This window comes from Myxocyprinus asiaticus, chromosome 31 (assembly GCF_019703515.2).
Source record: "Myxocyprinus asiaticus isolate MX2 ecotype Aquarium Trade chromosome 31, UBuf_Myxa_2, whole genome shotgun sequence".
Taxonomy (NCBI): domain Eukaryota; kingdom Metazoa; phylum Chordata; class Actinopteri; order Cypriniformes; family Catostomidae; genus Myxocyprinus; species Myxocyprinus asiaticus.
In genome coordinates, this window is record NC_059374.1 from 41,857,725 (window position 1) to 41,880,031 (window position 22,307).

The 22,307-nt window shown below is 39.5% G+C and overlaps 1 protein-coding gene across 1 annotated transcript in view; it reads right to left on the minus strand.

The window, feature by feature from the left end:
- LOC127422577 (cytoplasmic dynein 2 heavy chain 1) overlaps positions 1-22,307 on the minus strand; it is a 143,621-nt gene that overhangs the window by 107,933 nt on the left and 13,381 nt on the right. The window contains exons 12-22 of the mRNA XM_051666214.1: positions 21,126-21,301; positions 19,021-19,216; positions 18,586-18,681; positions 18,106-18,270; positions 14,743-14,841; positions 12,119-12,258; positions 11,379-11,607; positions 4,635-4,762; positions 4,379-4,494; positions 1,615-1,742; positions 823-972 (exon numbers count right to left, since the gene is read on the minus strand). Of these exons, the coding sequence (XP_051522174.1) occupies positions 823-972; positions 1,615-1,742; positions 4,379-4,494; positions 4,635-4,762; positions 11,379-11,607; positions 12,119-12,258; positions 14,743-14,841; positions 18,106-18,270; positions 18,586-18,681; positions 19,021-19,216; positions 21,126-21,301 (1,623 nt within the window). The remainder of the gene's footprint in view (positions 1-822; positions 973-1,614; positions 1,743-4,378; positions 4,495-4,634; positions 4,763-11,378; positions 11,608-12,118; positions 12,259-14,742; positions 14,842-18,105; positions 18,271-18,585; positions 18,682-19,020; positions 19,217-21,125; positions 21,302-22,307) is intronic.

Genomic DNA, 22,307 nt, shown 5'->3' on the forward strand with positions numbered 1-22,307 from the left:
TTTAATCCATGTCTTCAGAAGTGACCTAATCAGTTTTGGGTGAGAAAAGACCAAAATGTAACTCATTTATCACTGTACATCTTATCATTGCAGTCTCTAGGCATGACCACGATTTCAAGCTCGATTAAAATTCCAAGAGCTTGACGCATGCGCAGAGCGATAGATGGCACTAGGAAGTGTAATCGAGCTTAAAGTCATGGTCGCCAAGGAGACTGCTGATGTCAAGATTACTGGTAATAATGAAAAAGAAGTTACATTTTGGTCTGTTCTCACCCAAAACCAATTGGATCGCTTCAATTTTGGACTTTTTTTATGCTGCCTTTATGTGCTTTTTTTTAGCTTCAAAGTTCTGGTCACCATTCACTTGCACTGCATGGACCTACAGAGCTGAAAGATTCTTCTAAAAATCTTTATTTGTGTTCTGCAGAAGAAAGAAAGTCATACATGTCTGGGATGGCATGAGGGTGAGTAAATGATGAGAGAATTTTCATTTAATTACAGAGTTAATAAATGACTCACTCACTGAACTTTATAAGGGCTGTGTTCACGGTGTTCATTTGTCTAATCAGTTTAAAAAACTAAATATCAGGGATAAATACGCATAATTAGCCAAAACTCATGATATAATGATGTTTTGTTCCAAAAATTGTGTTGGGAAAAAAAAAACGTTTTTTTGTGTGACTGTGTTGAATTTATCTGAAGGCCAATTGCATTCAAATTACAAATCATTAATTGAAAGGAAGCCAATGAAATCCTAAATCCTGGCCAGTTCTGGTGTATATTTTGAGTGTTTGTTAATGTGTATCTGTGATATGTATTCACCTGTTCTTTTATCATGAGTTGATGACTCTCCATCATTAACTCAAATTTGTCCCATTTGGCTCTGAGGGAGCTGATGGTGTCCACACCTCCACCCGCTACAGACCGCAAGAGTCTGTTCTTCTCCTCCACCTGCTGGAACTGAGGTAATATCTACACACAACGTCAAGATAACAACAAAACAACATTTACACATGGATGCAACACTAATGACATTATTACATGGCTGTTTGGAATACTCATTTCCGATTGGTCGATCCTGCCATCCAGTGGCCTGGAGTCTTTTTTTTTTGTTTGTTTTTTTTTTTTGTACAGGGCTTTACACAATACACATCATCATACTGTAGTATTTGCAAAGTCCCCATTGAGCAGTTTCACTGAAAACTACTCAGTGTGTTTTAAATTATATTTCATCAATGATCCGGGTATTGCAAGTCATCTTTCCTACTTCTCGTACTCATGTCCATTTATTTATTTATCTGGCAAGTAGTCGTGTAATAAGCGCGATAACGAGCAGTCAGACAGTAATTTTCGCAAGTGAACCGGAAGTGGAATTCAGCTGTTTCTGGAGACTCTGCGATATCTTTCTTCTCACATAATAACAGAATTTTAATGCAAATCAGTATTTCATATCATCAGCTCCACGTCAGGGTCCTGATCACCCTGTTGGTGTTTATTTTGCAATAACGACCAGCTGACATCAGAATTAACTTTACAGGCTGTGGTCCCACAATTACTCTCAAAATTGACAAAAAAAAGTGACTAAGTGTCACATTGATTTTGCTAGTGATGTACCTCTGGTTTCTGGGCGTTTAATTGGCTGTGTTTGGCATTGGCCTCTCCAATCTCATCAATGCTTTCAGGGCGCAATGACAGAGTCTCCATCGCACCAGACACAAAAGAATCGATCACCTGAATGTGACCTGTGTAGTTTACACAGAGACAGAAAGGGAGGAAGACTGCATTACCAAATGATTGAGTACACGCAGTACAGATTATGACCAGCAGGTGTCAGTGTTGTACAATCTGATTTCCTGAACATACATTCAGAAGAAGCGTTTCTCATGAAACAGAAAAAAAAGAGGACATGGGACACCTTCTCTGATATTAAAAAAAAAAAAAAAAAAAAAGAAAAAGAAAAGGGGAATACTATTAGTTTACAGGAAAACTGACTGCAAATGTCCTGATTGTTCACCTTTATCCTAATCTGATAAACAAAAAACACAACTTTCATTACAAACATTAGGTCTATACAATTCATAACAGGTTAGAAGTTGAAAATATATCAATCAAACTTTCATGACATTCATAACTATTTGAATGTAGTTTAAAGTGATAGTTCAACCAAAAATGACACTTCTCATCATTAGGGTGCTTTCACACTTGGTTCGATTGCTTGGACCAAACCCAAGTTCATTTCCTCCCCTTCCCGCTGCCCTGGTCTGTGTTCACTTCAGGGGCGTAGATTCCAGGGGGGGATGGGGGGGAGGAGGTAACACCCCCCCCCCAATAATAAAAACAAGCAAGTACAACCCGCCCAATATTTATACCATGATCAATGGAAACGTAAATTGTTCACACTGTAACCCCCCCAATGTTCAAGCCAAATCTACGCCCTTGGTTCACATCACATTATTTGGGTCCGAACCACGGTCTGATTACGTCATCAACGTGAGTACAAGCGACAGCTGTTTACCACTGTAACTAGGTAAAAACTTGAGAAGATGTCACTGTGTTGAGTGAAGTATTAAAGTTTGTCTCTTTGGATTTACCATGAAAACTTGCCATGCACAGAACACTTGTATTTGTCTCCCGCGGATGCATTGAGTGTGCAATGATGTGATGAATATTAGCGTTTGTCTGCCGCGAGCCTGCGGATGCGTTGCAAGAGATGTGAAGAATGTGAGCTGCTCTCTGAAAGTGGTGTATTTGGACACAAGCAGGCAGGAGAAATGCATTATACCATAATAATTGCGATCGGGAGCCTGCAAAGACTCAAATGAAACGTCATCACAAGCGGTTCACTTCCACGATTTGGTACGACTGCGTTCATATCAGCAGCAAACCATACTGGAGTTCACATGAACCGTACCCCAGACCACCTTTTCAAGCGGACTCGGGTGCACATGTGTATGACTTACTTTCTTCTGCTGAACACAAAGATTTCCAGAAGAATATCTCAGCTCTGTAGATACAATGCAAGTGAACTTTGAAGGTCCAAAAAGCAAATAAAGTTAGCATAAAAGCAATTCATACAACTCCAGTGGTTTAATCCATGTGTTCAGAAGTGATTTGATAGGTGTGGAGGAGAAACAGATCAATATCTAAGTCCTTTTTTACTCTAAATTCTCCTCCCTGCCCAGTAGATGGCGATATATATGAAGAATGCGAGTTTCCAAAAACAAAAGAAGAATGTGAAAGTGAAAGTGAAAATGGAGATTTATAGAAAAAAGGACTTAAATATTGATCTGTTTCTCACTCCACACCTATCAATATCACTTCTGAAGACATGGATTAAACCACTGGAGTTGTGTGGATTGTTTTTATGCTGCCTTTATGTGCTTTTTGAGCTTCAAAGTTTTAGACCCTATTAACTTGCATTTCATGGGCCTACAGAGCTGAGATATTCTTCTAAAAATCTTGTTTGTGTTCAGCAGAAGAAAGAAAGTCATACACATCTGGGATGTCATGAGGGTGAGTAAATGATGAGAGGCTTTTTATTTTTGAGTGAACTATCCCTTTAAGTTTGAACATTCTTTTTAGCATTGTACAATGCATTAATTCTTGTTAATGATACTAATCATGAAAATGATTGAGTTAACAATATATTTTCTATAATGTGTAGATAAACTACCTCACATTCGTTATTGAAGAGGGCTGTTTTTGCATGTAAACATGCACTAGATGGTCGTCTTTGTTCGTTGTGCCTGGTCTCGCTGTTTTCTTCCACATCTCGCATTTTTAAGACATGCCAAGCCATTTACCGAAAATGTAAAACGTTGATGGATAATTCAAATTTGATGGGGGGGGGGGGGGCAAATTGTGCCGTGTGGAAAGTTGCATCAAAATTCTACTGACTATACTGCCATGCAAAGGCAAAATGCAGTAACTAAACATTTTGTGAATTCATTTGTCTCTTCGACTGTAAAATGTCCTGAGACAGACGGGTTTAGCTCAGCTATGTTCAGATACAGAGAAAACAGAGTGTGAAAATTTGATAATACACGTTTGGATATAATAAAAAAAAATAACATTCAAGCCATTTTCCTTCAATTTGATGTGTTGATGTAGTTCATTTTGTAGGTCAGAATACCTCTTGTGTTGAAGAAGCACAATTATATTGTGACAAGTGCTTTATTGTAAAACGTTCTGGCTCTAAAGTCTGATTGGATGAGCAACGGAAGATGAGGGCGGGGCGGATGTGGCAGTAGGAGTGTTTAAGAAACATCTTTATTTTTGTAATTCCAATTTTGTACCACTGAAAAATACACCCCTCACCTTTAAAGTTTAGTTCTGAGCACAATGAAAGCTGTAGAGTGTGTTTAGTATGACATCTCACCTTGGATGGATCTCCTGAGGGACGTCAGCAGAGCATCAAACAACCTCTGGATGAGGTCATCAACTGCTGCTCTAACGGGCTCACAGTTCACTGTGATACAGTCTATCTTCTCTGTGCTGTACACACACACACACAATCATTAATAAACACAGCATAACCTCTGGAACACACAATATACTGACATGAATATCACAAACACATGCATGCATTCACACCATACAAAATACACTCTCTTTAATGCATGTGTGTGTTTGACCTTGGCAACCGTTCGGCCTCTTTTCCTTTGGCTTTGAGAGCTTTGAAGTTTCTCTCCCAGTCCTGAACACTATGAAGGTGTTTCTCCACCAGAACGTCCACATCCACCTGTCCCAGCACCACCCAATCCTACAAAGACACACACACGAATGGGTCGTTGACAAATAACATGAATTCTTTCTTAGAGTTACTCCATTTGACCTGAACGAAAACATGACTTCATTAAAATTTCCACACTAAATAAAGGAATGGCAACAGAATGACCACCTAAATGTTAGTTACACTGACTTTGATTTGGTGGACAAAGGATTGTAAAATATTAATCATATTTTTTAAAGAAATAATAATAAAAGATTATCCAAACTACTTATGTCAACATTTCTTTTATCAAGAATCTCAGATTTTAATTAGACTTTTATTTATTTATTACTGTTTCTGGGCGGTTCCACCACTTTTTTGACACCACACTTTTGACTTTAAGTTCATCACAGTAGAGGTGTATTCTAGTAACTGTTTGTGTGAATTTCATTTTTGTATATATTTTTTTTAATAAATTAACCGTTTAAGCTCTGAAGGTGTTTTTATAGATTTCCTGTTTCAATGGCATACCCAAAATTAAAGGCTTATAAAATAAGCTTAAAACTCACTGAAAAGAATTATTTTCAAATGTTTTAATTAAATAGATTTTGATAAATTCTGAGACTCTCAGCCTAAGAAACTTGAGCCAAACATTTAATTTATTTCTTATTTTTCTGATTTGACATTAAAAATATCTCTGGGTGTAAATAAGGTGTCTCCGAAAAACTGCTTTTGTTTTGTTCCCAATCATGTCAACTCTAACTGAGAAAGATTTCAAATTTCAGCAATCAAAAGTTATAGCATTACAAAAATAATTTAGCATAGTGTCCAAAAGCCTCTCCAAACAAATAAAACATAATAATTGTACATAAGAACTAATTACACATGCAAACACAACAATGAGACATGCAGACATGATTTTAGTAATGAGATTTTACTGAATGAGTTTCATTCTGTGTCATTTGAGTCATCATTGAGTCTGTGTAACGTATTTGGCGCCATCTCCTGGTGGCCATATGTAACATTGTGCTTCATGTGGATTATCTAATGATCTATGCATCCGATTACCTTGTGTGTGGACTCATTTGAAAGATAATCACCTCCTGTAAGTAATCATATGTGACATTTTATGTTCCATTTATTTTTTTATAAGTTATAAGTGAAAACGCAGCATATAAGCAACACCTGTTCACATGTAACATGTATGTCAAAGATATATACTTAGATATTACTCACTATATTTTTGTCTGTGAGTAAAACAAATAGGCTGGTTGTATTCTACTCTTGTAGACCTTTCCAACAACATATGACACATGGACTATTTGATCAGTCTGATGTTTTTTCTGATTGCAATAATATGCTAAATATGTTTTTTATTTTTTTTATTTTATTTTTTTTATAAATCATCAAAAGTGAAAACTTCTGGTTTGTCTGCAAATTTCAAAGCACTTGTTCAGTTTTGGTCATAATGCCTACATGCATTGTAAAGTAGAGCTTCTAATCTTTCAAATGAACCTATTAGTGTTTGTCAAGACTGTATTTATTAATACAGGGTTTCCATGGCCGAGCAGCTGCATCCAAGCCATACATCACCAAGTGCAATGCAAAGCGTCGGATGCAGTGGTGTAAAGCACGCCGCCACTGGACTCTAGAGCAGTGGAGACACGTTCTCTGGAGTGACGAATCACGCTTCTCCATCTGGCAATCTGATGGATGAGTCTGGGTTTGGCGGTTGCCAGGAGAACGGTACTTGTCTGACTTCATTGTGCCAACTGTGAAGTTTGGTGGAGGGGGATTATGGTGTGGGGTTGTTTTTCAGGAGCTGGGCTTGGCCCCTTAGTTCCAGTGAAAGGAACTCTGAATGCTTCAGCATACCAAGAGATTTTGGACAATTCCATGCTCCCAACTTTGTGGGAACAGTTTGGGGATGGCCCCTTCCTGTTCCAACATGACTGCGCACCAGTGCACAAAGCAAGGTCCATAAAGACATGGATGAGCGAGTTTGGTGTGGAAGAACTTGACTGGCCTGCACAGAGTCCTGACCTCAACCCGATAGAGCACCTTTGGGATGAATTAGAGCGAAGACTGCGAGCCAGGCCTTCTCGTCCAACATCAGTGTCTGACCTCACAAATGCGCTTCTGGAAGAATGGTCAAAAATTCCCATAAACGCACTCCTAAACCTTGTGGAAAGCCTTCCCAGAAGAGTTGAAGCTGTTATAGCTGCAAAGGGTGGGCCGACGTCATATTAAACCCTATGGATTAAGAATGGGATGTCACTTAAGTTCATATGCGTCTAAAGGCAGATGAGCGAATACTTTTGGCAATATACTGTATTATTAAATAATATTCAATCATAAGCCTTTAGATCAAAGTAAATACAGTCAAGTGTATCCAAACCTTTGGCTGGCAGTGCAAAAACTGTATAATTTATGCACACATTCACACTGATTCAGATAAATTATGTGACTAGAGTTTGTTTCAGCAACTAATTTTCACTTATCTTGCCGAATTTCCAAAACGTATTTTCTGTTATCAGCTACAGAAAATTCCAATCCAGTAATAACGAAATAAATATCTTTGTCCTTTACAAGAAAAGCTTCTATTGTTTCTCTTTCAACTGTCATTACAGTTTTGGAAAGAACATATTCATTAGAAAGAGGCCGGTGGTGTATTTTGCATCCAATGGGCAGATTTATTTTATTTTTAGAATGTGCAAGGAGTTTAAAAATAAAATATGATGAGATCACTGATCTCTGAATTTTTTAAACAGCTAATTGAGGCTGCACTGCAGCTGACAAATCTTTTATCGGAGCATAAGCACATTTTCCCAGCCATTCTGGTAAGGAGGAAGTGTTCACCCTGTTTCCTCTCTGCGTAGGCAGCAGAAATCAGAAGTGATTTTATGCACGAGTAGGCTGGGATTCCCCGTATTCATATTATACTCTATAACACGGTAGAATAACCTTCATCAGGGTGTATTTGAAACCACACTCGAAAGCAGACAGCATTTTAAGAACGGAAGTTTAAAAGAGCAACAAAGAGAGGTTGATGTTGGCTGCGTCTTAAAACATAGTGAGCTGACTACCTAGACAGCATTTTTAGGCATAGTAGGCGCTTTAAATGGAGAGTCGAAAAGTCTGAGACCACTTGTGAAAATGCTTCTATTTTGCATTTTTTCCTAATTTAATGTAACATTTTCATTACAGATTTATCAACATAAACATTTGAGTGAAAAGTTTAAAAATGTAAATTATTTTTATAATTTCTTAAGATTTAATATGGCCTCTTTTGCCTTAACAGCATGCACTAGTTTTTAGTGACCTAGAAATAGTGCAGAACCTAATTAAATATATATAGATAGACAGACATTTTTTTAAATATTATTAAATAAAATAAAATAAAAATCTTATATATAATTATTATTATTATTATTTATTTTTTTTACCTAATAACATCAACATACTAAAACTTTATGCATATTTTCAAGTTAAAATGATATCCTAAATCCCAGATTTTCAATATAGTCTCACTTTTGTCCCCCAATGTATATGATGCCCAAAAATGCTGTCTAGGTAGGCAGCTCACTAGGTTTTAAGACACAGACAATATCTCATAAACATTGAGCTCTGGGAAGCTGAACAGATGTGTATGTGTGGGTTGGTGGGTGTGAGTCTAAGGTGTTTTCTATAACACCACAGTGTACTGACCTGTACAGACGAAATGTATTAGCTCATCACCTTTATGTGCAGAAAATCCCTTTTGGTTCTTTTTCTTGTGTTGGAATCCACCTTTATCCACCGTGTGAATTACTCGTCTATATTAGGGACTGTACAGAACCAAAGTAATGTCTGTTCCAAACCCTAGTGAGCTGCCTTGCTGTCTACTATCTACATAGGCAGCTATCTTCTAAGGCAGCATCCAAGCCCAAATGGAACCTCAAATGTGACTGATTTCGAACGCTCTTTCTGGGCAGCAACTCTGTAGACGGTCATTAAAGCGCGTCACATAAACAGTGCTCACTGAAGCACGCGAGAGACTCAACTAATGACTACTAATAAATGTTTTTAGATTACAAATACGCCAACATAGATTTGCAATGCATTCAGGCATTGCCTTTTCCTTGAAGCAGACATGTGATACTGCCTTACATTTTTGGCCAAAACAAGGTATCTTATAAGTAGGGCTGAATATTGATACAGATTTCCAGATTTGATTCCGATTCACAAGCTTTTGATTCAATTCGATATCGCTTCATATGGGTACATTTCTGTCACAATGTTCATTTTGCGTAAAACATCAAATAAATTCTTAGCTTATGCTCTTAATTATAAAGGAAACTTCTAAGCAACCCTTCTACTAGGTACAATTCGAAAATATTAATTTTACAAATTATATTTTATCATTAATTTTTCATCAAATTGGTCACATTTTAGCTTTTGAAAAATTTTCAAATTCAGTCTATTCCATCAATTAATGTCTTAAAATAGCATATATTATGTTGCATGTATATATTTGTTAATATATATATATATATATATATATATATATTATTGTATAATTTCAGTAGCGGTTTTAACCACCACGCAAACCACGCCATTGCATGGGGCCCCGGATGTCGGGGGGCCACCACCCCGGTAGGAAATCTCTGCAAAAACCGCTTGAGTGACCTGTTCTTCTGGGTACACGCGCAAATACGCTGTCGTCAGCGCACTCAGAGCGGTTCACGTTAGAGGTCCGGCAAGTTCGGGTTTGTAACTTATGACAAAATATATAGGCCTTCTGAACTTGTTTCGCCCACACGCTCTCACTCACAGATACGTGCGAACAGAAGAGTTAGGGGCCGTTCACACCGAATGTGTTTTTGCGTGCATCTGCTCTGTTTTTTCATTGTTTTCCTATGTAAACGCTCTGGACAAACGTCCTTGACTGCTGCACCGTGTCTCACTGTTTCTTCAGTGTCTCGCGCAGGACCGGCACATTTTTAGACACTGTGTAAGTTAAAAAGAACTTCAGGTTTCAAAAACGCATGTCGTGACACCTGCATTCTGTTTCATTCTTTGCGCTGCGTCTACATTGTTTTGAGCATATGTGTCACAAAGATTGAACGTTCTGAACAAGTTTAGGTTGCAAAGAGGTGACTGTTCTTCAACAAGCAAAGTTTCAGTGCTTGATAAACGGCAATGTTTTTGTCCTTCTGCTCTAGTGTGCTGAGGGGCCACCGTACCTTGTATGTTTACTGTTACAATACTGTTACTAATGTTGCCTACGATGCTTACAAAAAAATAAAAATAAACCTTTTGCAACATGGTGAACAAAACACTGCAGTGTTAGAATATAAGCTCCAGGTGAAAGTAAAGTAAAAAAGACAGAAATATATTACTATTGCATTCAACAAATCCTCAAAGTAATAGCAAAAATACTCTATCATATTATAATGACAAACTGGACAACAATAAATAATGGTTGGGTTTTTGATGGTCCCAAGTAGATATTTAACTGACTATCTGTGACTTATCAGCTGGCTTGCTATAGCTAGTAAACAGTGTTTCAACAAACATTCAGTAGACTATCAGTAGCCTGTATATAGATCTTTATTAATGACCTTTTAATGAACTGATGTTCTCAACAATAATGTAAGTAGGTCATTAATAAAGATCTATATACAGGCTACTGATAGTCTACTGAATGTTTGTTGAAACACTGTTTACTAGCCATAGCAAGCCAGTTGATAAGTCACAGATAGTCAGTTAAATATCTACTTGGGACCATCAAAATAAAGCGTTACCATAACTACTTCTCCACTATACTACTCAATCACTGCTGAGTGAAATCTGAACATTTACTGGCCAGTGGTAATCATTGACATTTTTAGTCACATAGCATGAGATTTGGTTACGAATGCATTATAAACGGTTGCCACATAGAGTGAAAGATCAATCGTGGGATTTAAAGGTGCACTCAGCAATTTTTTCCTCATTTTACATTTACACATTTGGCAGATGCCTTTATCCAAAGCAACTTACAGTGCCCTTATTACAGGAACAATCCCCCCCAGAGCAACCTGGAGTTAAGTGCCTTGCTCAAGGACACAATGGTGGTGGCTGTGGGGATCAAACCGGCAACCTTCTGCTTACCAGTTCTGTGATCTAGCCCACTACGCCACCGCCACTCCATTTAAAAAGTTTTACGAGATGAGATGAACACTTTAGTCATATCAGTAGCCTTATAAAATTGGTTTTATTCTACATGGAGAGGGTCCTCTCATGGGGGCTGCCATGTTAGAATCACATGCCCAGCTGAATACTACATGCTTAATCTCAGTAACCACCCTGTTATAGGACACTTTAACTCAGGGATTTAATTAACCATGGCTGGCTGTGAAAAGTACATTTCTACAACGACTGAAAATGAGTGCGTTTGAATGATGCTGCATCCACGCCACTAGGTGTCACTGTAAGTCCAAGACAACATCAACAAAAACTTACTGAGTGCACCTTTAAGAATCGATATCGAGATCATTCAAACAAAGATCACGATGCATCGGAAAATCAATATTTTTACCCACCTCACCTATAAGGCAGCATAACTTTGCTGCCTACTGTTTGAAACGGTGCCTACGATGTCTTAAAATGTTACCTCACTAGGGTTTAGAATGGTCTGCTGTACCTTGAACTTGTCCAGCATGCGTGCGAGTCGACTGAAGAGATGTTCGGCTTTGCTGAAGATGGTCAGGAAGCCGCTGACGTTGCGTTCGATCATGCAGGTGAAGATGGGCTCCTCGCCCGTCTCACTCACGCCCTTAAACTGATTGGGGATGCAGATGAACCTTTTCATCTCGCGGTAGTACTTTGCCCTGACCTCCTCGAACGCTGGACGGAACTGCAGACGCCCATGCCTGGAGAAACACACAAGATGAAACAGAGATGAAAATTCTGCCATCACACACCATCATGTCATTCCAATCCTGCATGACTGACTTTCTTTTGTTGGTTTTGAATAATCACACTGCTCTTTTCCATACAATACAAGTGGATGGTGACCAGAGGCTGTCAAGCATCAAAAAGCACTATAAAAGTAATCTATTTGCCGTCAGGTCAAATTTGAACCTCAGTGTGAACAAGATTTGAGAGCTATGGCGGAGGAGAAGATTTTTTGTGAATAGCGATTTAAATTTCAGTCTGTTCTTCATACAAAGATATCGTATGACTTCAGAAGACTTGGAATATGGTGCACGAGCCATTTTAACTACTTTTATGGTGCTTTTTTGTCCTTTTGAAGCTTGACAGACCCTGGTCACTTGCAGCGCTCATTATTTGGAAAAGAGCAGTGTGAACATTCTGCTAAACATCTCCTTTTGTGTTCCACTGCAGAAAGTCAGTCATGCAGGAGATATATGCAGTTCTTACTTGAAGATGAGGTCGATGTTGATCTCAGGCAGGTTCTTGTTGAGAGCTTCTAATCCCACCTGATACTGAAGCTCCAGAGCTTTATACAGCTGATAGTTCCAGTGCTGCCGCCACGCCCTCATGTCTCCCACACGGATACCCTGAACACACACACATTAACCCTTTAATGCATTAGGGTCTTTAGTGACCCCAGGACCTCATTCCACCCCCTGTACCACAGGCATTTTTTGGAGTTATGCCCATGCCTCTTTAGTATTCCTCAACCTTTCTCTTCTAAAAAGTGTAACAAAAAAGGCAAAATTGCAAAAACAATTAATGTTTTATAACTGCTTAATTACCTAAAGTTACTCAAAAAGTGTCTGAGAAAATACATACGTGTAGCTTATGTGTATCTCATGTGTTATGTGTAGCTCCTTATGTGTTTAACAACCAGTTGCGTCTCATGAAATTTCAGTGTGGAAGTAATGAATCCTGTTCTTGATTTGTTACATCATCTCTTTGATAATTGAAAAATAAAACAATAAAATATATCAGAATATGTATATTCTATTCTATTATTTTCTAATTGTCTTGGAAATTTGACACTATCTGAGCATTTTGTAGATCTGTTTGTGACAAATATATACAGTGCATTCAGAAAGTATTCAGACCCTTTAATTTTTTCACATTTTGTTATGTTGCAGCCTTATGCTAAAATGCTTTATATTATATATATATATATTTTTTTCTTTTTTTTTCTACACAATCTACACTCCATACCCCATAATGACAAAGCAAAACCCAGATTTTTGATAACTGCAAATTTCTTAAAAAGAAAAAAACTGAAATATCACATTGACATAAGTATTCAGACCCTTAATTCAGTACTTAGTTGAAACACCTTTGGCAGCGATTACAGCCTCAAGTCTTTTTGGGTATGATGCGACAAGCTTTGCACACCTGGATTTGGGGATTTTCTGCCATTCATCTCCACAGATTCTCTCAAGCTCTGTCAGGTTGGATGGGAACCGTCGGTGGACAGCCATTTTCAGGTCTCTCCAGAGATGTTCGATTGTGTTCAAGTCCGGGCTCTGGCTGGGCCACTCAAGGACATTCACAGAGTTGTCCCTAAGCAACTCTTATGTTGTCTTTGCTGTGTGCTTAGGGTCATTGTCCTGTTGGAAGGTGAACCTTCGGCCCAGTCTGAGGTCCTGAGCTCTCTGGACCAAGTTTTCATTAAGGATATCTCTGTATTTTGCTGAGTTCAGATTTCCTTCATCCCTGACCAGTCCCCCAGTCCCTGCCGCTGAAAAACACCCCCACAATATGATGCTACCACCACCATGCTTCACCGTTGGGATGGTATTGTGCAGGTGATGAGCGGTGCCTGGTTTCCTCCAGACATGACGCTTGGAATTGAGGCCAAACAGTTCAATCTTTGTTTCATCGGACCAGAGAATCTTGTTTCTCACAGTCTGAGAGTCCTTTAGGTGCTTTTTTATGTGTCTTGCACTGAGGAGAGGCTTCCGTCTGGCCACTCTGTCATAAAGCTCAGATCAGTGGAGTGTTGCAGTGATGGTTGTCCTTCTGCAAGTTTCTCCCATCTCCACACATGATCTCTGGAGCTCAACCAGAGTGACCATCAGGTTCTTGTTCACCTCTCTTTCCAAGGCCCTTCTCCCCCGATTGCTCAGTTTGGCCAGGCGGCCAGCTCTAGGAAGAGTCCTGGTTGATTTAAACTTCTTCCATTTAAGAATTATGGAGGTCACTGTGATCTTGGGAACCTTCAATGCAGCCAAAAGTTTTGTATCCTTCCCCAGATCTGTGCCTCAACACAATCCTGTCTCTGAGCTCTGCAGGCAGTTCCTTTGACCTCATGGCTTGGTTTTTGCTCTGATACGCATTTTCAGCTGTAGATCTTATATAGACAGGTGTGTGCCTTTCCAAATCTTGTCCAATCAATTGAATTTGCCACTGGTGGACTCCAATCAAAGTGTAAAAACATCTCAAAGATGATCCAGAGAAACGGGACGCACCTGAGCTAAATTTCAAGTGTCATAGCAAAGGGTCTGAATACTTATGTCAATGTGATATTTCAGTTTTTTCTTTTTAATACATTTGCAAAGTTATCAAAAATCTGTCATCAAATCTGTCTTTTTCTTTGTCATTATGGGGTATGGAGTGAAGACTGATGTGAAAAAAAGAAATAAATTAAAGCATTTTAGCATAAGGCTGAAACATAACAAAATGTGAAAAAAATGAAGGGGTCTGAATACTTTCTGAATGCACTGTACGTGCCGGGTCGCTAAAGACCCGAGTATGTAATAATGTTTAGCAAAACACCCATGCATTTAAAGGAGCACAGCTAGACACTGTTCCAAACAGTAATCAGCTAAATTATACTTCCTAATAAGATAACTCATTTTGTTGTGACAAAGAAGTTAGTTTAGTTGTTTACAGTAACATCGCAACATCGCAAAGTAGCGTATTAATACAGAGTTTAAACTATAACTGATTAATATACAGGTGCGTGTGAGTATTACAGTGGCTTATTTAAGAGTCTGTTATGTAATATTAGTTTGACAATTTTTGTAACTCAAGAGATACATAATGATCAAAGAGCAAATAAGCAGAACTATCAGCACCTGAGACTCCAGAGTAGCAAATCCAGTCCTGAGATCCTGAAGAGCATCTTTCCATCTCTGCTGCTGACGCAAGAGATCCACTCCCATCAAACACACCACCTGTACAACACACACATACACACACACACACACAGTTAGCATAACATGCATTGGTGTTACTTAAACTTCTAGCAATTTCATGTCCCAGGGGTTGATTTTTTGGTAACACTTTACAATAAGGTTACACTTGTTAACATTAGTTAACAACATTAGTTAACATGAACTAACAATGAACAATACTTGTTCAGCATTTATTAATCTTAGTTCATTTCAACTTATAGTAATACATTTTCAAAAATCAAAAACTGTATATGTTAACATTAGCTACTGCACTATGAACTAACATGAACTAACATTGAGCACTTGCATTTTATAAACAAACATTAACAAAGATTAATAAATGCTGTAAAAAATATATATATTGTTCATTGTTAGTTTTTGATACCTAATGCATTAACTAATGTTAACGAATCAAACCTTACTGTACAAATGAGTCTTATTGTCAAGGCTCGAAATTGCAACCATTTTGGTCACATATGCTCCCGAAATTTAATCTGTGCGACCTCAAAATATATTTGGGAGTATTTGTGCGAGTGCAAATAATTGCTGATGTGAGCTGATACAGTGACCGGTCCACCGTTCTATTCAACATTACATAACCAATTAAACTTCATCTTTACATTCTTAACTTTAATGCAGATTTTAGACTGGTTAATATTAGCCGTCAATCATTCAGTTTCACCGCGCTCCGTTGTCACGTGACAGGGAGCTAACTAGCACGCAAAATGGAAAGAGCTGAAGAGAGAAGATGAAAAGAACACTGAGCGATTTCTTTTGTAAACCGCCTAAAGTTACAGATAATGTAACTCCTGGAGCTGGGGATGGCGATCATGTGGTGAATGTGGATCCACCAGCGGAAAAGAAGGCTTGCAGTTTTCTGAGAGAGTGGCTGAAAGACTTTGAGGTGCTCCGCTATGAAAATGGCTTAATGCACAGCTTTCACTGTAAAGCCTGTGGGACAGAGGTTGCAGGTAACACTGCATTCACCACTGAATCCACACATTTTAAGCGCGAGATCTTGATTAAACACGGGGAGAGCGCCAAGCACAAGAAATGCCGGGACAAGTGTGTGGCAAAGAATTCAGGATCAGGTTCGATTGTTGAAGCTTTTAATCATCAGGAAGCTGCCGGACGTTCCGTTCAATTGGCAGAGCTGAACATGAAATTTAACATCATCTACACCATCGCCAAAGAAGAGCTCGCCTTCACTAAATTTAAACCCATGTTGCAGCTCATGAAAATGAACGGCGTTGAGATCAACATGACGTACGCAAATGACAAGTCATGTGCCAACATCATCGGCGTGATAGCAGATACCATCTGCGAGAACACCGCAGTTAAAGTATCGTCAGCTCAGTACATCTCATTCTTCATTGATGGAGACACCGACCTGTCTGTCAAGGAGTGTGTGATAGTGTATGTCCGCATCCTGCTTGATGGACAGCCCATAAACTAGTGATGGGAAGATCGGATCATTTTACTGTCATTCATTTTACACGCTCCAAATGCCTCCATCAGATGGCCCATGTAATTCTAATGTGGGCAGACAATCACCTGAGCTCAATGAGGGCAACGTATGTTCCTGGGCACCTGAATTCGAGGGCAGATTTGTTGTCCAGGACCTCACTTTCCAATCAGGAATTGATAGTGCATCCTCGGGTGATAGAGATGATCTGGGCACGGTTTGGAAGGGCTGCCGTAAATCTATTCGCATCGGGCGAAAACGCGCAGCGCGAGATGTTTTTCTTGATTCGCGACCCAGATGGGCCCTTGGGGATAAATGCGCTGGCTCACCAGTGGCTGAATGTTCTACTTTACGCATGTACACCTCATTCCTCATATCCTAGCGAGGGTGTGCGAACAAGGATTAACGATTATATTGGTGGCCCCGTGGTGGCATAATCAACCATGGTTGGAGGAATACTGGAGGGGGAAACTGGCGCCTCCCGACTTCTTGGTGTAACCGACGCAATGTGATTTCATTTCAGAGTTCCATGGTGGACATTTTTACATTTTTGCAAGAATTGTTTGAACAAGGCAAAGCATATTCCACATTGAAGGTTTGTCTGCAATATCAGCCTGTCATGTGGGCTTTGATGGGGTATCGCCACTTGCGTGTCGCTTTTAAAAGGGGTTCGTCGGCTTCGCCCGACTCCTAAATCAGTGTTTCCGTCATGGGACTTGACTGTTGTTTTGAATTCTTTATGTGAAGCACCATTCAAGCCATTGTATGAGGTGGATTTAAAGATCTCGCCTTACAAGACAGCTCTCTTACTCACACTCGTGTTATCGAAGCGTGTTGAGGAACTTCATGCACTGTTGGTGCATCAGTCATGTACTGAGTTCAGTGCAGACGGTTCTGAAGTCATTTTACACCCAAACACTGCTTTTATACCTAAAGTTCCTAAGGCTTATGCATGTTCGTCTTTTCGACTGTCATCATTCTGGCCACCTCCCTATTCATTGGCAGAATGCCAGAGATTGCAAGCTCTTTGCGCCTTGCGTATGTATATTGACAGAACTAAGGATTTTAGACTTTGTCAACAAATGTTTGTATGTTTTTCCGAGCCGTTTAAGGGCCGTGCTTTATCAAAACAACTCCTTTTGCACTGGATAGTCGAGGCTACTACTCGTGCATATCATTGTGCAGGGAAAGAACTCTCGCATCCTGTTAAAGCTCATTTTGCCAGGGCTGTGGTGTCATCCTGGGACTTATTTAAAGGTATTCCTGTTGAGGATATCTGCGCAGCTGCAAGCTGGGCTTCCTCTTAAACTTTTGTCAAGTATTACAGGCATAATGTAACTGCGCCAAATGTGGCTCATGCTGTTCTAGGGGCAGGAAGCCCTACTTTGGAGATTAATTAATAATGTTTTTTGTATTGCAGGGCATGTTTAACATCTCATAGAGTGGTCTTTGTCGAAACGACTTGATTGAAAGAGAATATCCGGTTACCTAGCATAACTTTCTCTGAAGGAAAGGAGTGAGACACAGACCAGGAGGGCCCCATGATCCTAGCTCGTCTTTTAGAGCTATTAATTCTGAAGAGGAATTGAGCTGCTGCCTGATTTTACTCGGGAGGGCAGGCCCCCGATATCAGCAGCCAATTCCTGCTGCCTAAAGGCATGTTTAAAAGGCTTCAAGAGCAGTCGCACGGGGCGCACTTTTCCCATAGTGGTCTGTCTCTCACTCCTTTCCTTCAGAGAACTGAGGTTACACTAGATAACCGGACAGTTCTGAGCCTGAGGAAGAGAATGGAAGATCACCTTATCAATGAAGTCAGTGTGCCACTTCCTGAGTTTGCGATTCTCTGTGGAGAGCTTCTCTGCGGCGTTCTGGAGTTTACTGATGTACTGCTCCAGTTCTTTAGGATTCTCCCACGTGATCTGCAGTTTACCACCCTCATCACGAGACTGAGACCGCGGATTCTGCTGCAAAACAAATGTCACACATGAGAGATCTTTAAGCACCGAGTTACACCAGAGATATTATAGAAGAATGAGATGGCCCACTCATTAACATACATTTGAAACATCATAACGCTCAATACAGCATAATGCATGTGCATAAGCTGGACCATCCTGAAAAGTTGAATTTTCAACTCTGTACTCGTATGACTAGAAAATAGCTGCCCGAGGCATTACGAATATGGCCGCTGAGTGACCTGACTAAACTTAAAGTGACTTTTGGATACACTATCCAAAAAATCAGCAGACTTGAGATGAGAAGAGGGTATCCTGCAGTACCTTGATGACCTGTTCAAATGCCAGAGCGCAGCCGAGCATCATGGGTCTTTGAGAGGGGATCATCTGCTGATCAATGGTGTTGTAGAAATGAGCCACCTGTTAAACACACACAAATACACTTACACAATGTAAACACACATAAATAACACAAGTCTACCTATAAAGTAATATCTCATGCAAGCATACACTGCTGGAGAAGCTACTTTGAAATGACTCATAGACCACATACACTGTGCAAAGTTTTGGAAGTGAGGTTTATTTGCAGGAGTGAACCCCTTAAGTTATCATTCCATGTGTGTATGGAATACAGGAGTTATTCCTACTAGCCCAAACACATGATGGTTGAAATAGTGACACTACGGTGGAGAGCCATTATTTAGAGTAGTTCAGCTGCAGGCAACCCTTTTGAAAAAGTAGTTTACACAATATACAAACCTGTTTGAGGATGATGGCCTGTCTGTAGAACTTCTCGGCTGTGTTTGCTGCCTGCTGGATCTTGGCAGGGATGGTGAAGCCCAGAGCAGACAGCTGTCTCACCTCTCGGAGTAAACTCACCAGCCGATCAGAGTACTGGATCTTCAGTTTGCCATCCATATGATCCAACTCCATTACCCGGTTACTGGCCTGCAGACTACACACACATGATGATGTTCACAAAATGTATCACAACAAATGTCATTTACAAATATTATTTGAGCTGTAAAGTTGTTTAAATCATAATCTGTGCATCATTTTAGGGTTTTAGGGGTTACAGCGTTACGGCGTCATTAGGGCTGGGTATTGATACAGATTTCCTGATTCAGTTCGACTCCGATTCACAAGCTACAGAACTAGGTACATTAAGAAAACAATCATTTTATTAATTATATTTCATTAGCTTTTAAAAATGAACAAATCGAGGGGGCCTGGGTAGCTCAGCGAGTATTGACGCTGACTACCACCCCTGGAGTCGCGAGTTCGAATCTAGGGTGTGCTGAGTGACTCCAACCAGGTCTCCTAAGCAACCAAATTGGCCCGGTTGCTAGGGAAGGTAGAGTCACATGGGGTAACCTCCTTGTGGTCGCGATTAGGGGTTCTCGCTCTCAATGGGGCGCGTGGTAAGTTGTGTGTGGATCGTGGAGGGTAGCATGAGCCTCCACATGCTATGAGTCTCCACGGTGTTATGCACAACGAGTCACGTGATAAGATGCGCGGATTGACGGTCTCAGAAGCAAAAGCACCCAGATTGAGGTGAGTAACCGCGCCACCACGAGGACCTAGTAAGTAGTGGGAATTCCAAATTGGGGAGAAAAAGCGATAACACAAATTAAAAAATGAACAAATCGATGTATTTAATTAATAAATATGATATTATATTGCATATATTACATTTTGGAACATGTTTATTGTTTAACTACATAAATTGTACTATATACAGGTATTTGCATTGATTTGTTGAACAAGTGCTAAAAATCGGTACTGTCTCTTTAAGAAAACCAGCATTTCTGTAAACAGAGCTTTAAATGAGCACATTAATGAGAGAGACTTTAATGGCTTTATCTCATCTGTGCTTTGCTTGATTAGAATTAAATATTTCATTTTTGTTGTTTTTGATCAACAACTGACTGTAAAGAACAGAAAGGGTATTAAAAGAAACATTATTCAATGAGAAATGGGTTGCGTGGATCTCGAATTTGGACACACATTACACGGAACAACTTTTACTCTAAACACGCAGTGAAAGGATCTCACGGCTGAATACTCCACAACTATACTGCACAAATACTAGTAATGAAATGTAAACATTTACCAGCCAGTTGCCAAATATATACATTTTAGTTGCATCGCGCGATTGATTTCCTCTCATTGTAGTGGAGAGTTGCGCACAGAGTAATAGATCGATCTTGGGATTTAAGAATGGATATTGAGATCATTCAAATGAAGAACACGATGCATCAGGAAATCAATATTTTTACCCACTCCTAGTTATCATGGCAACAAAGTTGTTAAATTGGATGTAACTTTACACAGAAAAAGTCAGTTAGTGATTTTATCACAGTAAAATCATGTTAACACACATTTTGTTGGCTATACTTTTGAAACAGTGAGTATTTTAACGTTTACAGATTGCCCCATTCACTTCCATTGTAAGCACCTCACTGTCACCCAGATTTTTGCTTTTTGTAAAGAAAAGGAGGGATGAATGTCATTATGCAACAAATGCAGTCGATTGAGCTCAACTTGTATAGAACCCGGATTATTCTTTTCAATTACGAAAATAATAATTCGTCATGAAAATAAAAATAACTTTTTTGGTGTGCAAGAAACCTTGACGAAGTGGACTTCAGGGAAAATGAAATGCAATCAAAGTGTACAATATGACACCTTTAATGTACATCAAAAAATGTTGTAAGAGTTCAGTTTTAGTAATCAGAGTTAGCTTAATTTTGCCCATGCTGATGCCAAAATGACACCATATGGTGCCAAAAAGCACCTTCTAAATTGCAAGTGTTTCACTGTATTATAGTATATGTTTAACCAGTGACAGATGTGTTGTTCACCTGATTCCAGATTTGGGATCTGAGAGTCCTGACAGCAGATCTCTGGTCCAGTCTTCAAACTGCTCCTGCTCGTAGGATCTCAACTGCTCCTGAAGCTCATCAGAGAAACGAACCAGCGATCGAAAGCCAGACAGATCTGAGAGCAACACATCTGCCATCTTCAGCGAGTCCTCCACCTGCACACACACCCAACAGAGAACATGTATAGATGATCTACACAAACCATAAGATACACTGACATCATGTTAGGAGTGTACAGGTTTGGCTATATGTGTGAAAATGTCCTCACAAATATAAAGAAATATATTGAAAACAAACTTTTGAAGTGGTCCTCACTATCTGAAATGCTCCAAAATTGGTCTAATCATGTTTTGCTACAAATCTAGCAGTATCAAAAGGTTTCTGTGAGGGCTAGGTTTCAAGTATACCAAATATGATTATCGTTTTGATTTTTTGTGAGAGATGCTCACTAATATAGCTGTGTAAGCTAAATCTAATAAAACCTACCATCCTCAATGGTAAAGGGATTTATACAGTGGCAAGAAAAAGTATGTCAACCCTTTGGAATTAGCAGTCTTTTTTTATTTTTTGCTTTAATTGGTCATAAAATGTGATCTCATCTTCATCAAAATCTCAAGTATTGAGCTAACAACACACAAACAATTATAATCTTTCATGACTTTATTGAAAACATCCCGTTAAACATTCACAGTGCTGTGGATTTAATAACTCAATGATGGAAGCGGTCCAGGCCCTGAAGCAGCCCCAAATCATGATGCTGCCTCCACCGTACTTCACCGTTGGGATGATGTTTTCATGTTGGTATGCGGTGCCCTTTTTACGCTATACGTAGTGCTGCATGTTCTTCCCAAACAATTCCACCTAGATTCATCAGTCCATAAAACATTTTCCCAGTAGTGTTGTGGAGTGTCAAGGTGGTCTTTGACAAACTTCTGGTGTGCTGCAATGTTTTTGTTGGAAAGCAGCGGCTTCCTTCGTGGTGTCCTGCCATGGACACCATGCCTGTTTAATGTTTTCCAAATAGTAGACTCATTAAGAGAGATGTTAACCAGTTCCAATGATTCCTTCAAGTCTTTATCTGTCACTCTAGGGTTCTTTTTTACCTCATTGAGCATTCTGCGGTGTGCCCTTTGAGTCATCTTGACTAGACGGCCACTTCTA